Genomic DNA, 14,583 nt, shown 5'->3' with positions numbered 1-14,583 from the left:
ACAACACGTCGAAGGGTTGGCTCTTACAACGAAGATAGGCTGCAGGCTGTATGTGGCTTTTTTGGCAGCATAATATCAACCCGATGCTCTGCAGCATAACATGTCATTCTAAATCGAGACAGAAAAAATAATTTAACTATCTCTAATAGGTCTCATACAGGCTGTCTGTCAAGACATGTTTTGCAACAAAGTTAGTGTCAACTTCAAATCTAATTGACATCAACCAGTATCACAGCACACTACAGTGTTCCAATTCACTGAACTGAATTGCCTTCAGCGGGGATATTTGTGCTGCACTGCGCCATATCATGTTAATCCAGAACAGGGTATCACAGAGCACAATGTGCTCCAGAACAGTGGGTCTCAAATTGTTCAGCTTGAAGAACCCCCTTTACGAATGGATTAGTAAAAAGACTTGCATTTCTATAGCGCCTTTCACAACCACCAGACGTCCCAAAGTGCTTTACAGCCAATGAAGTACTGTTTTGGAAGTGCAGTCACTGCTGTAATGTAGGAAACGCGGCAGCCAATTTGCGCACAGCAAGCTCCCACAAACAGCAATGAGATAATGACTGGATGATCTGTTTTTTTTGTGTGATGTTGATTGAGGGATAAATATTAGCCCCACGACACCAGCCCTGCTCTTCTTCGAAATAGTGGCCACGGGATCTTTTACGTCCACCTGAGAGAGCAGACGGGGCCTCGGTTTAACATCTCATCTGAAAGAAAGCACCTCCGACAGTACAGCGCTCCCTCAATACCGCGCTGGAGCGTCAATCCCAGATGTTTGTCTTTGGAGTAGTGGCATTGAACCCACAACCTTCTGACCCACAAACAACAGTGCTACCAACTGAACCACGGCTGACACTTAGCACGCAAGGAGCACCCCCCCCAACTAAAATGTAATTATAATGCTATAGAATAATATATATGGGCCAACATTTGCGATCGGAGGCGTCCCGCGAGTGGACGCTTCCGACCTGCAAAATGTCCACGGAAGTACCTGGCGGCCCGGGAAGAATGGCGGCTCATGCTCCTGGGCCTCTCCGGGTCCGCGCGGGCAGAGCCCCTACGTATCCCAGGGGCGCAAGCGATTCATAAGCGCTCCTGGGATCATGTGGGTCGGCCCAACCAATAAAGGAAGGGAAACCCCATTCATACCTTTGACAGTTCCGTACGTACAGAACTGTCGTAAGTATGAATGGGGAGCACTTAAAAAAATACGCCAACACATGAAATTATTTTTTTTTTAATTACATAATTAAAATTAATTAAAATGCCATTTAATTAAATATTTTAAACAAAAATTTAATGTTTTTATTGTTTTTACAGGCCTAAAAATAAACTTACCTTTTTGAAGAGTATTTTTAATTTTTAAATGAGTGATAACATTTTATTTTTCTATTTTTTAAAACTCTTATGAGACCACACCTGGAGTACTGTGTGCAGTTTTGGTCTCCTTACCTAAGAAAGGATATACTTGCCATAGAGGGAGTGCAGCGAAGGTTCACCAGGCTGATTCCTGGGATGGCAGGACTGTCGTATGAGGAGAGATTGGGTCGACTAGGCCTGTATTCACTAGAGTTTAGAAGAATGAGAGGGGATCTCATTGAAACGTCTAAAATTCTGACAGGGCTGCTTTGTCCTGGATGGTGTCCAGCTTCTTGAGTGATGTCGGAGCTGCACTCATCCAGACAAGTGGAGAGTGTTCCATCACACTCCTGACTTGTGCCTTGTAGATGGTGGAAAGGCTTTGGGGAGTCAGGAGGTGAATGTATGTAATTATAAAAACTGGGGTTCAGTTCTATAGAAGCATCCAAGAGGCTGCCCAGCCCTCTCCCTCCCCCCTGTGTGTGTTAGAAAGTCCTCACTACTATAATAAATACTGTGGCTACAAGAGCAGGCCAGAGGCTGGGAATTCTGTGGCGAGTGTCTCACCTCCTGACTCCCCAAAGCCTTTCCACCATCTACAAGGCACAAGTCAGGAGTGTGATGGAATACTCTCCACTTGCCTGGATGAGTGCAGCTCCAACAACACTCAAGAAGCTCGACACCATTCAGGATAAAGCAGCCCACTTGATCGGCACCCCATCCGCCACCTTAAACATTCACTCCCTCCACCACCGGCGCACCGTGGCTGCAGTGTGTACCATCTACAAGATGCACTGCAGCAACTCGCCAAAGCTCCTTCAACAGCACCTTCCAAACCCGCGACCTCTACCACTTAGAAGGACAAGGGCAGCAGACGCATGGGAACATCACCACCGACAAGTTCCCCTCCAAGCCACACACCATCCTGACTTGGACCTGTATCGCCGTTCCTTCACTGTCGCTGGGCCAAAATCCTGGAACTCCCTTCCTAACAGCATTGTGGGTGTACCTACACCATATGGACTGCAGCGGTTCAAGAAGGCGGCTCACCACCATCTTCTCAAGGGCTATTAGGGATGGGCACTAAATGCAGGCCTAGCCAGCGACACCCACATCCCATCAATGAATAAAAAAACATGGAAATGAAATGGATTTAGAGATGATCGCTGACAATAATAGAGACACCAGGAAAAGATAACAGAAAGACAACAGATACCCAGTGACAGCCTTCGGTTCCAATGGAAACAGATGAGTGAGGACCTCATTGGGTCGTTGTGGCTCCAAACATTGGCCAAGAATAATGTAAATTCTCAGCTCAGGTCACACAGCTCAGCTGTGACTCACACTCTCACCTCTGAGTCTGACAGGTTGTGGGTTCAAGTCCCACTCCAGGTGACTTGAATAATCCCACCCCCCCAAAAAAAAATATGTGTTTGTAAAATCTAATGGAAAATCATGGGATTGTGTCCCACTCCAGAGATGTGAGCACATAATCCAGGCTGACACTCTATTGCAATACTGGGGGAGTGCTGCACTGTTGGAGGTGCCATCTTTTGGATGAGACGCGATCTGCACAGAGCGGGATTGAACAGGAGTGTTTTATTTGGGAATTTGGAAAGAGTGGGAAGAGGGGGAAGGAGTTGCTGCTTTTTGCCTACACTACATGTAGTGCTTTGTGTTACAGGCAGATATTTAATTTCAGTACCTTAACTTAAGCTAGATCAAGTAAGTAGTCAAGAAACTACACTGTAAACTGAGTTACCTAAATAAAAATTTAATTGAATTTAATTAAATAAAACAATGTCCTTTAGGAATGGCAGTGTGCCACAACTGCAGCATGTGGGAGTTTGTGGAGAGCACTGTGATCCCGGACAACCACGTTTGCAGTAAGTGCCTGCATCTTGAGGAACTTCAGCTCAGAGTTGTTGAGCTGGAGTCTGAGGTGCAGACATTGCGGGGCATCAGGGATGGGGAGAGTTACCTGGACATTTTGATCCAGGAGGCAGTCACAGCCCTTAGGTTAGGTAGTGGTACAGGTCTGGTTAGTGGTCAGGGACAGGAGGGCGTGACTGCAACTCAGGCAGGTAAGGGGACCCCAGGTGCAGTGCTGGAGGAGCCTCAGCCTTTGCCCTTGTCCAACAGGTATGAGGTTCTTGCTGCCTGTGTGGATGAGGGAAAAGCCTGCAGGATGGATGAGCAAGCTGACCATGGCACCATGGTACAGGAGGCCATTCAAGTGGGGGGAGTGAAAGGGAATGTAGTTGTGGTAGGGGAGAGTATAGTCAGGGGGATAGATACTGTTCTCTGCAGCCGTGACCGAGAGTTCCAAAGGTTGTGTTGCCTGCCAGGGTTAAAGACATCTACTCGCGGCTGGAGTAGAACTTGAAGTGGGAAGGGGAGGATCCAGTTGTTGTGGTCCACGTAGGAACCAACGACATAAGTAGAACTAGGAATGAGGTTCTGCTGAGGGAGTTTGAGGAGCTAGGATCCAAATTAAAAAGCAAAACCTCAAAGGTAATAATCTCTGGATTGTTACCTGAGCCACGTGCAAATTGGCATAGAGACAAACAGATTAGAGGTTTAAATGCATGGCTCAAAGAGTGGTGTGGGAGGAAGGGGTTTCGGTTCATGGGGCACTGGCAGCAGTACTGGGGAAAGAGGGAGCTGTTCCATTAGGATGGGTTCCACTTAAACTGGGCTGGGACCAGTGTCCTGGCGAACCGAATAACTAGGGCAGTAGACAGGGCTTTAAACTAATGAAGTGGGTGAGAGGATTCAGGAAAGAGTAAATTTAAAAGCAGCGAGAGAAATGTCAAAGCTCTAGAGCAGAGTAGAGTTTGGGGTAAAACTAAGCAGAGTGGGTCAGGAAGGGACAGAGAATAACAAAGGTCATAGGGCATCAGTGACTAAGGTGACATCAGGGAAAAGTAGAAATAAGTCAAAGCTAAAGGCACTGTATCTGAATGTGCGAAGCATTCGCAACAAAATAGATGAATTAATAGCGCAGATAGAAATTAACAGGTTTGATCTAATAACGGAGACGTGGTTGCAAAGTGGCCAAGGTTGGGAACTAAATATTCCAGGATACTGAACTTTTAGAAGAGATAGGCAAAATGGAAAAGGAGGAGGGGTAGCCCTGATAATAAAGGATGGGACAAAGACAGGAGAGAGAAAGGATCTTAGCTCCGAAAATCAAGAAGTAGAATCAGTTTGGGTGGAGCTAAGAAACAGCAAGGGGCAGAAAACATTGGTGGGTGTTGTTTATAGGCCCCCAAACAGTAGTTGTAATGTAGGGCAGTGTAGAAATCAAGAAATTAGAGGCGCATGTAACAAGGATAATACAGTAATCATGGGGACTTTAATCTACATATAGACTGGGCAAACCAAATTTGCAGTAATAGTGTGGAGGACGAATTCAAGGAATGTATGCAAGATAGTTTTCTAGAGCAAAGGAGTTCTCCCTGGTGTCCTGGGGCCAATATTTATCCCTCAATCAACATCACTAAAACAGATTATCTGGTCGCTATTTTATTGCTGATTGTGGGAGCTTGCTGTGCGCAAATTGGCTGCCATGTTTCCTGACATGAATCAGTCATTCATGAAAGAAAGTCTTATGAAATAATACTGAGCGGCCTATGGGTGGCGCTGTCCAGGGAGAGTATAAATACTCGGGCATGGGCCCAGCTTGCTCAGGACATTCTTAACAGGAACTAGTGAAGGCCACAACTAGACCTCCATGTTGTAAAACAGTTGATTAAAGCTTTGTTTAACGCTTAGACCAAGTGCCTAGTAGTTTTCTTACGTCATTTCCTACATTACAACAGTGACTACACTTCAAAAGTACTTTATTGGCTGTAAAGCAGTTTGAGATGTCCTGGGGTCGTGAAAGGCGCTATAGGAATGCAAATCTTTCTTTTAAAGAGTGAATCCCATTATCATGATTGAAGCACCTGGTTTATAGTTTTAATGGAGAGGTGGAGTCACAGAACGAAACAACCATAAATATCCTGGAATCCCATATGATATAAAGGGAATTTCCCTTATTTGAGCCCGAATCCGCGCCCATGTCGCGTTCCCTGGGAAATTCGTGGGGACATTGCCTGGAGCTAGAACAAACCCAGAGTGGATCACGCTCGCTGAGGGACAGGACTCGCCACGTCTGCCCAGTTCTGTCTCCCTAAACCAGGCGTCCTGATTCTAGAGGCCGGCGATCATCCAGGACCCTGGGTTTTTGGAACCCAAACCCCAGTAAACATCTAGGAAACCCTCTTATAAGCAAACTGGGATGTGCAGTCACTGAGAAACGGTGCAGGAGAAAAATAAACAGCAAAGTTATATGCAGCAATGTTTAATCGATATACTTTGCAAATATTTAATGCCATTTATGTTTGAGTTCTGAACGAAAGTCAAAATGCTTACAACATTTTACAAAATGATTTAACATATTGCAGAAGTACAGTATCTAAAGATGAATACCAAATATTTATAAATGTATAGTGAATTGTTAAAGTTATTGTATTAATAAGGCAATTGAAATATAGATATTTTGAAAAGTGAGTGTTCTATGGTCCACACGTTGAGAACTACTCTCTCCCTCTCCCGTTCTCTCCCCATCTCTCCTGAAGACGGTAGACCTGGTTGGGATACCATTGAAGAGGTGTCAGCGGTCCTCTGATACCCCTTCTCCTCCCTCCTCATACTCTTCTGTGTGGGCCCAGGCATTGATGAGGGGGTAATTCTAACATCGGGTGGGATGGGCAATATTGAATTGAGCACCCGTTATAGAAACATAGAAGATAGGAGCAGGAGTAGGCCATTCGGCCCCTCGAGCCTGCTCCGCCATTCAATGCGATCATGGCTGATCATCCAAATTCAGTACCCTGTCCCTGCTTTCTCCCCATACCCCTTGATCCCTTTAGCCTTAAGAAATATATCCAACTCCTTCTTGAATATATTTAATGAATTGGCCTCTACTGCCTTCTGTGGTAGAGAATTCCACAGGTTCACCACTCTCTGGGTGAAGAAATTCCTCCTCATCTCTGTCCTAAATGGCTTACCCCTTATCCTTAGACTGTGACCCCTGGTTCTGGACTCCCCCGCCATCGGGAACATCCTTCCTGCATCTAGTCTGTCTAGTCCTGTCAGAATTTTATAAGTTTCAATGAGATCCCCTCTCATTCTTCTAAACTCCAGCGAGTACAAGCCCAATCGACCACACCCGATTTTCCCAGTGCCCTGGGGCCAAAATTTATCCCTCAATCAACATCACTAAAAAAAAAACAGATGATCTGGTCATTATCATATTGCTGTTTGTGGGAGCTTGCTGTGCGCAAATTGGCTGCCGCATTTCCTACATTACAAAAGTGACCACACTTCATTGGCTGTAAAGCGCTTTGGGATGTCCTGAGGTCGTGAAAGGCGCTATATAAATGCAAGTCTTTTAACGGAAGGGGATATCAGGCTGGGTGTGTAATGAGCGGCCAATTCGATGTCGTCCATTTTACATCATTAGTCAAAGTTAAATTTTACCCTCGTAAGCCGTGACTCAGTGGGCAGCGCCCTTGTCTCTGAGTCAGAAGTCAAAGGTTCAAGCCCCACTCCAGAGACTTGAGCACAAAATCTAGGCTGGCACTCCCAGTGCGGTGCTGAGGGAGTGCCGCACTGTCGGAGGTGCTGTCTTTCAGATGAGACGTTAATCCGAGGCCCCGTCTGCCCTCTCGGGTGGACGTAAAAGATCCCACGGCCACTATTTGAAGAAGAACAGCGAGGTTATCCATTTGTCCTGGGGCCAATATTTATCCCTCAATCAACATCACTAAAAAACAGATGATCCGGTCATTTATCACATTGCTGTTTGTGGGAGCTTGCTGTGCGCAAATTGGCTGCTGCATTTCCTACATTACAACAGTGACTACACTTCAAAAAAAATACTTTATTGGTTGTAAAGCGCTTTGGGACGTCCTGAGGTCGTGAAAGACGCTAAAGAAATACAAATCTTTTTTTCTCTCAGTGTCTTATGTTGTCCTCACTGACTTCGATATTCCAGCAGGGGCCGACACTGAACCCTGATTCAGTGCTGCATTCCTGGCCGATTGCCCCGACCCTATCAACTTAAAGGCACTGAGGCTAATCGGAATAGCACTACTGCCCCCTACCCCTAATTTGTGATCAACTAAAAGCATAAATGGGGGGGGGGGGGCAATATTTTCTATAATGGTCATTATCTGGATCAGAGAGTGCAGATTCTTTTTTTTAAGGTGTGTTGTGATCAACTCGGAGAAATGAATAAATTGGAAATTTAAATTGGCAGCTGTTTGGGAAAGAAATGCAGAACTGTAGTAAGATTTCCTTCGAGTAACAGAGCTGCGGGTGGCAAACATGGACAGACACATTAAAAGGTGCTTGTCGGGTATCCTGTAATGTAGAAAGCATTTAAGGGATCAATGCATAGCCTATAGCCATTCTACAGGCAGTGTGTGTTAGACACAGTGTTGGTACCAGTGTTTGGTGTATATAGGTAGCATTACCTCGGGAAAAAAATCACATTACAATCTTCGACTCCACTCCTGTCTGATACTCTTAACTCATCCCCTCCAACTGGTGCCAAGCTGCCAGTGACAGACTTGTCCCACCCACCAGTGCTGTACCCCAGTGTTTATACAGTGACAGACCTGTACCCACCAGTACTGTAACCCAGTGTTTATACAGTGACAGACCTGTACCCACCAGTGCTGTAACCCAGTGTTATACAGTGACAGACCTGTACCCACCAGTGCTGTACCCCAGTGTTATACAGTGACAGACCTGTACCCGCCAGTACTGTACCCGTGTTATACAGCGACAGACCTGTACCCACCAGTACTGTACCCCAGTGCTGTACAGCGACAGACATGTACCCACCAGTACTGTACCCTGGAGTTATACAGTGATAGACCTGTATCCACCAGTACTGTACCCCAGTGTTATACAGTGACAGATCTGTACCCACCAGTACTGCAGCCCAGTGTTATACAGTGACAGACCTGTACCCACCAGTACTGTACCCTGGGGTTATACAGTGACAGACCTGTACCCACCAGTACTGTACCCTGGGGTTATACAGTGACAGACCTGTAACCACCAGTACTGTATCCCAGTGTTATACAGTGACAGACCTGTACCCACCAGTCCTGTACCCCAGTTATACAGTGACAGACCTGTACCCGCCAGTACTGTACCCGTTATACAGTAACAGACCTGTACCCACCAGTACTGTAGCCGTGTTATACAGCGACAGACCTGTACCCACCAGTACTGTACCCCAGTTATAGTGACAGACCTGTACCCACAGTCCTGTACCTCAGTGTTATACAGTGACAGACCTGTACCCACCAGTCCTGTACCCCAGTTATACAGTGACAGACCTGTACCCGCCAGTACTGTACCCGTTATACAGTAACAGACCTGTACCCACCAGTACTGTACCCGTGTTATACAGCGACAGACCTGTACCCACCAGTACTGTACCCCAGTTATAGTGACAGACCTGTACCCACAGTCCTGTACCTCAGTGTTATACAGCGACAGACCTGTACCCACCAGTACTGTACCCCAGTTATAGTGACAGACCTGTACCCACAGTCCTGTACCTCAGTGTTATACAGTGACAGACCTGTACCCGCCAGTACTGTTCCCGTTATACAGTAACAGACCTGTACCCACCAGTACTGTACCCGTGTTATACAGCGACAGACCTGTACCCACCAGTACTGTACCCCAGTTATAGTGACAGACCTGTACCCACCAGTCCTGTACCCCAGTGTTATACAGCGACAGACCTGTACCCACCAGTCCTGTACCCCAGTGTTATACAGTGACAGACCTGTACCCACCAGTACTGTACCCCAGTGTTATACAGCGACAGACCTGTACCCACCAGTACTGTACCCCAGTGTTATACAGTGACAGACCTGTACCCACCAGTCCTGTACCCCAGTGTTATACAGTGACAGACCTGTACCCACCAGTACTGTACCCCAGTGTTATACAGCGACAGACCTGTACCCACCAGTACTGTACCCCAGTGTTATACAGTGACAGACCTGTACCCACCAGTACTGTACCCCAGTGTTATACAGTGACAGACCTGTACCCACCAGTACTGTACCCCAGTGTTATACAGTGACAGACCTGTACCCACCAGTACTGTACCCCAGTGTTATACAGTGACAGACCTGTACCCACCAGTCCTGTACCCCAGTGTTATACAGCGACAGACCTGCCCCCACCAGTACTGTACCCCAGTGTTATACAGCGACAGACCTGCCCCCACCAGTACTGTACCCGTGTTATACAGTGACAGACCTGTACCCACCAGTACTGTACCCGTGTTATACAGTGACAGACCTGTACCCACCAGTACTGTACCCCAGTGTTATACAGTGACAGACCTGTACCCACCAGTCCTGTACCCCAGTGTTATACAGCGACAGACCTGTACCCACCAGTACTGTACCCGTGTTATACAGCGACAGACCTGCCCCCACCAGTACTGTACCCGTGTTATACAGTGACAGACCTGTACCCACCAGTACTGTACCCCAGTGTTATACAGTGACAGACCTGTACCCACCAGTCCTGTACCCCAGTGTTATACAGCGACAGACCTGTACCCACCAGTACTGTACCCCAATGTTATACAGCGACAGACCTGCCCCCACCAGTACTGTACCCGTGTTATACAGTGACAGACCTGCCCCCACCAGTCCTGTACCCCAGTGTTATACAGCGACAGACCTGTACCCACCAGTCCTGTACCCCAGTGTTATACAGCGACAGACCTGTACCCACCAGTCCTGTACCCCAGTGTTATACAGCGACAGACCTGTACCCACCAGTACTGTACCCCAGTGTTATACAGCGACAGACCTGTACCCACCAGTCCTGTACCCCAGTGTTATACAGCGACAGACCTGCCCCCACCAGTACTGTACCCCAGTGTTATACAGTGACAGACCTGCCCCCACCAGTACTGTACCCCAGTGTTATACAGCGACAGACCTGCCCCCACCAGTACTGTACCCCAGTGTTATACAGTGACAGACCTGTACCCACCAGTACTGTACCCCAGTGTTATACAGTGACAGACCTGTACCCACCAGTACTGTACCCCAGTGTTATACAGTGACAGACCTGCCCCCACCAGTACTGTACCCCGGGGTTATTCACCTCAAACTGCTCTCTTCAGACAGGAAGCCTGAGAGAACACATTCCGTCACTGTGCCGCACTGGGCCATTGGCATAAATCGATTGCACAAACGCATAAAAATGTCACACTCCCGCTAAACAATTGACTGGAATTCTGGTGACAGCGCTGAGCGAGATGTAGGGAGAGCAGTCTTGCTCAGACACTTGGGTAGAAACTAGGGAGCCTTTTGGTGCTGGATGTTATCGCTCCCATTGTTTTAACAGTGGCAGCCGCTCAAAATGGGTTTAACGCGGATGGGGAAACCTACATCATCCACAGCAGTGAAATCCGTGTTTCCAGGTCCAGCGGAATGGATTAAACTGTGGGATATCTGCAGTGTTGTGGAACGCACGCCTTGGTGTGCTGTTTACGGTCCTCAATTCAAGCCAGCCTACCAAAAAAAACGGATTGAGGATTACCAGAGTAAAATGTACCAGCAGATCCCGGGGTTCTGGGTTAGGATTTATCCACAGCTGGATGACCCCCCTCTCAGTACAGCACGGAAGGAGGCCATTCTGCCCATCGCGCCTGTGCCGGCTCTATGAAAGAGCGATCCAACTAGTCCCACTCCGCCCTACCCTTTCCCCAGAGCCCTGCAAATTTCTCCCCTTCAAGTATTTATCCAATTGCCGTTTGAAAGTTACTATTGAATCTGTTTCCACTGCCCTTTCAGGTAGCGCGTTCCGGATAGTCAATAAATACTCCGGTTGGGAGTAGCAAATCTCCCCGGAGCTCAGTAATGTTATTTACATGGGGTGGGGGGATTTAACACAGAAAAGTGTTAAAGGCCCAAATGCTCGGATAGCTTCATATAATAGCAAAATACTGCGGATGCTGGAAATCTGAAATAACAACAGAAAATGCTGGAAATACTCAGCAGGCCAGGGCAGCATCCGTGGAGAGAGAAACAGAGTCAATGTTTCAGGTCGAAACCCTTCGTCAGAACAGTCTACAGCTCCCCACCACTGTTAATCAGGAATGATAGCTACAAAAACCAGACGGTGAATATTGTGGGGGGCCTGTGTATCAGTAAACATTAAACTCCATTACAATCTTAGCTACAAGGACAGGTTGGAGAAGCTGGATTTGTTTTCATTAGAGCAAAGGAGGTTGAGGGGTGATTTGATAGAGGTGGACAAGATTATGACGGGTTTGGATAGGCTAGACGGGGAAAGGCTGTTCCCACTAGTTGATGGTACAAGAACTAGGGGACACAGATTTAAGGTTTTGGGCAAGAGATACGGGGGGGGGATGTGAGGAAAAACTTTTTTACACAGCGAGTGGTGAGGACCTGGAACTCGCTGCCGACGGAAGTGGTGGAAGCGGAGACACTCGATGTTTTCAAGGGGAGACTGGATAGGCACTTGAGGGAAATAAACTTGCAGGGCTACGGGGATAGAGCGGGGGAATGGGACTGACTGGATTGCCCTACAGAGAGCCGGCACGGACTCGATGGGCCGAATGGCCTCCTTCTGTGCCCTTATGACTCTATGACTATGACTCAACGCTGTTTACAATTTAATCCTATTATTAAAAACACGATCCTGGTCCTCAAAGTTTTTTGTTTAATTTAAAAAATAATTGCAAACATTGTCACAATCTTATTCGACTTAGTTTTCAAACTCAAAAATTGGCTTTAATATTTAAAAGATTACATACCTCGCTCAGAGGAAACATTAGGTTCTGGAATACTGATATTATACAGAGAACGTCTTTTTTAAATAATTTATTTGTTTCGCCTGCTCCACACACACACACACATACACATATACACACACACTACACACACACACACATATACACACACACTACACACATACACACACACACACATACACACACACACATACACATATACACACACACATACACATATACACACACACTACACACACACACACATATACACACACACTACACACATACACACACACACACACACACAACACACATACACACACATACACATATACACACACACTACACACATACACACACACACACACACACATACACACACACACATACACATATACACACACACATACACATATACACACACACTACACACACACACACATATACACACACACTACACACATACACACACACACACACACACAACACACATACACACACACACACACACACACACATACACATATACACACACACACATATACACACAATTAAAAAGCGCCTTAAATCACAAAATAAATAATCCGTTCCGGGGTTCTTTAGAGGATCAAGGGGTTAAAGGAGGTCCCCTGGTTCTGAATCGGGAAATAAGCGCCGGGGAAGCTTGTGGAAGGTCTCCCGAGTTCGGTGCAAGAGTTGCTCTTCAGGAACGGAGGGGCTATTCCACCAAGGGGGGCGGCGGCGGCGGCAGTCACTGGCGAGTGCGGGAACTGGGAGATAAAGTAACTGGTCTGGCCGGCCAGAAGGTTAACGGAACACGGGCTGTAGGAGCCGGGGATGGCGAGTCCGCAGGGCAGCGAAGCGGCGAGGCTGGCCGCCCGGAGGTGGTGGGCTCCGTACGGGATGTCCAGCCCGACCAGTCTCTCGCCGCCGGCAGCGCTCAGCTGGTAGGCGTTCTGGGACAACATGGAGACGTAGGAAGCCGGGTGGTCCAGGTAGGACGAGGCCGCGCTGTAGTTCAAGCTGGGGCTTGCCTGGGCATGGTGCAAGGACAGAAGCGGAGACATGGGCCAATAAAGGGACCCCGCCAAGGCCAATCCAGTTGAGGCGAGCCTGGCTCCCCTTTTGAAAGCCAGCTTGGCCCTGGTGGAGTTGGACCTTCTCCTGAGCTTGCCGGTGGTCCCTCCAATGAAGACATCATCGCTGGAAGGGTCGAGCATCCAATAGTTGCCCTTCCCGGGGTCATCATAGTGCCTGGGCACCTTGACAAAGCATTTGTTGAGACTCAAGTTGTGTCGGATCGAGTTCTGCCAACCTTGTTTGTTCTCCTTATAATAAGGGAAATTCTGCATGATAAACTCATAGATGCCACTCAGAGTCAACCTCTTCTCTGGGTTCTGCCGAATAGCCATCATGATCAAGGCGTTGTAACTGAAAGGAGGCTTGTCATATTTCCCACTCTCCTTCTCCTCCTCTTCGTTCACTCCATCCCCGCCGGATTCCTGCTCTCCCTCCTTCCCAGGGAGTTCTTGCTGGGGCTCCGTCACTCCGCTCTTCCCAGCTTGCGACTGCCCCTTGGGCAGGTGTCTTCCTTCCTCTGTCAAGCCAGGGATATCACTTAACATCGCTTCGGGCAAAAGGCTCTTGATGCTGAAAGACCTTCGCTGGATCATTTTTGCGTCTTTCAAGTCGCCCATGTCCAACATCACACACAAAAAAATACAACACCCTCTGGATGTCGAGCTCCCACGATGATCTCAGCAATAGTGTCCCATTCAAGAGTCCACCCAGATACTCAAGAAGCCTTGGCTGGCGCCTCCTCCCGATCCAGGTCGACCCCCCCCCCCCTCCCTCCCCCTCTTTCATCTGATCCCAAAGCCAATAGTCGCCCAGCTCATCGCCACTGGATCCAATCAGATCTGCCCTTCTCCATTCATGTTTTTTCTCTCTCTTCCCCAATACCAGCCTCAGGCCCACCGAAAATGTTTGAAGTTGTTTTCTGACCTCTTCGGGCTGAAAGTGAGCAGAGCTCCGAGTTATACCCGAATCTCCCCACGGTAAGCCCCCTTCCTCTTATTATTTTTTAGCCAGAATGGCGTTGAGTTTTAAATAAGTTTCATCCCAAACGTCTGCCTGCATCCGCAGTTGGACACAGATTTAAAGACACAGAGACTGAAAACACACACAGGGACACGGATAGATTCAACACACACACAGAGTCAGACACAGGACACATTCAAAAAACACACAAACATACACACAGACAGATTCAAAACACACAGACAGATTCAAAACATACACACATCACACAGACACAGATTCAAAACAGACACAGACTGAAACACACA

The 14,583-nt window shown here is 47.6% G+C and overlaps 2 protein-coding genes across 3 annotated transcripts in view; both read right to left on the bottom strand.

Annotated features, from left to right (window-relative positions):
- Positions 1 to 5,714: 5,714 nt before the first annotated feature.
- Positions 5,715 to 14,583, bottom strand: part of qpctla (glutaminyl-peptide cyclotransferase-like a) — a 40,856-nt gene continuing 31,987 nt past the window's right edge. For both annotated transcript variants that reach the window (XM_085973363.1, XM_085973365.1), the window contains exon 7: positions 5,715 to 7,117. In XM_085973363.1, the coding sequence (XP_085829489.1) occupies positions 6,951 to 7,117 (167 nt within the window). In that variant the 3' untranslated portion in view covers positions 5,715 to 6,950. The remainder of the gene's footprint in view (positions 7,118 to 14,583) is intronic.
- On the bottom strand, positions 12,146 to 14,056 carry LOC147096749 (forkhead box protein G1-like). Its single transcript, XM_085973362.1, has one exon. The coding sequence runs from the start codon at positions 13,939 to 13,941 to the stop codon at positions 12,835 to 12,837; it is 1,107 nt and encodes a 368-aa protein (XP_085829488.1). The 5' UTR covers positions 13,942 to 14,056; the 3' UTR covers positions 12,146 to 12,834.

The sequence above is a fragment of the Somniosus microcephalus genome, chromosome 34, assembly GCF_052327205.1.
Source record: "Somniosus microcephalus isolate GS21.2 chromosome 34, FLI_Smic_1.0, whole genome shotgun sequence".
Lineage (NCBI taxonomy): Eukaryota > Metazoa > Chordata > Chondrichthyes > Squaliformes > Somniosidae > Somniosus > Somniosus microcephalus.
Note: the sequence above shows the minus strand (reverse complement) of the source record. Positions and strands in the feature narration are given on the sequence as shown.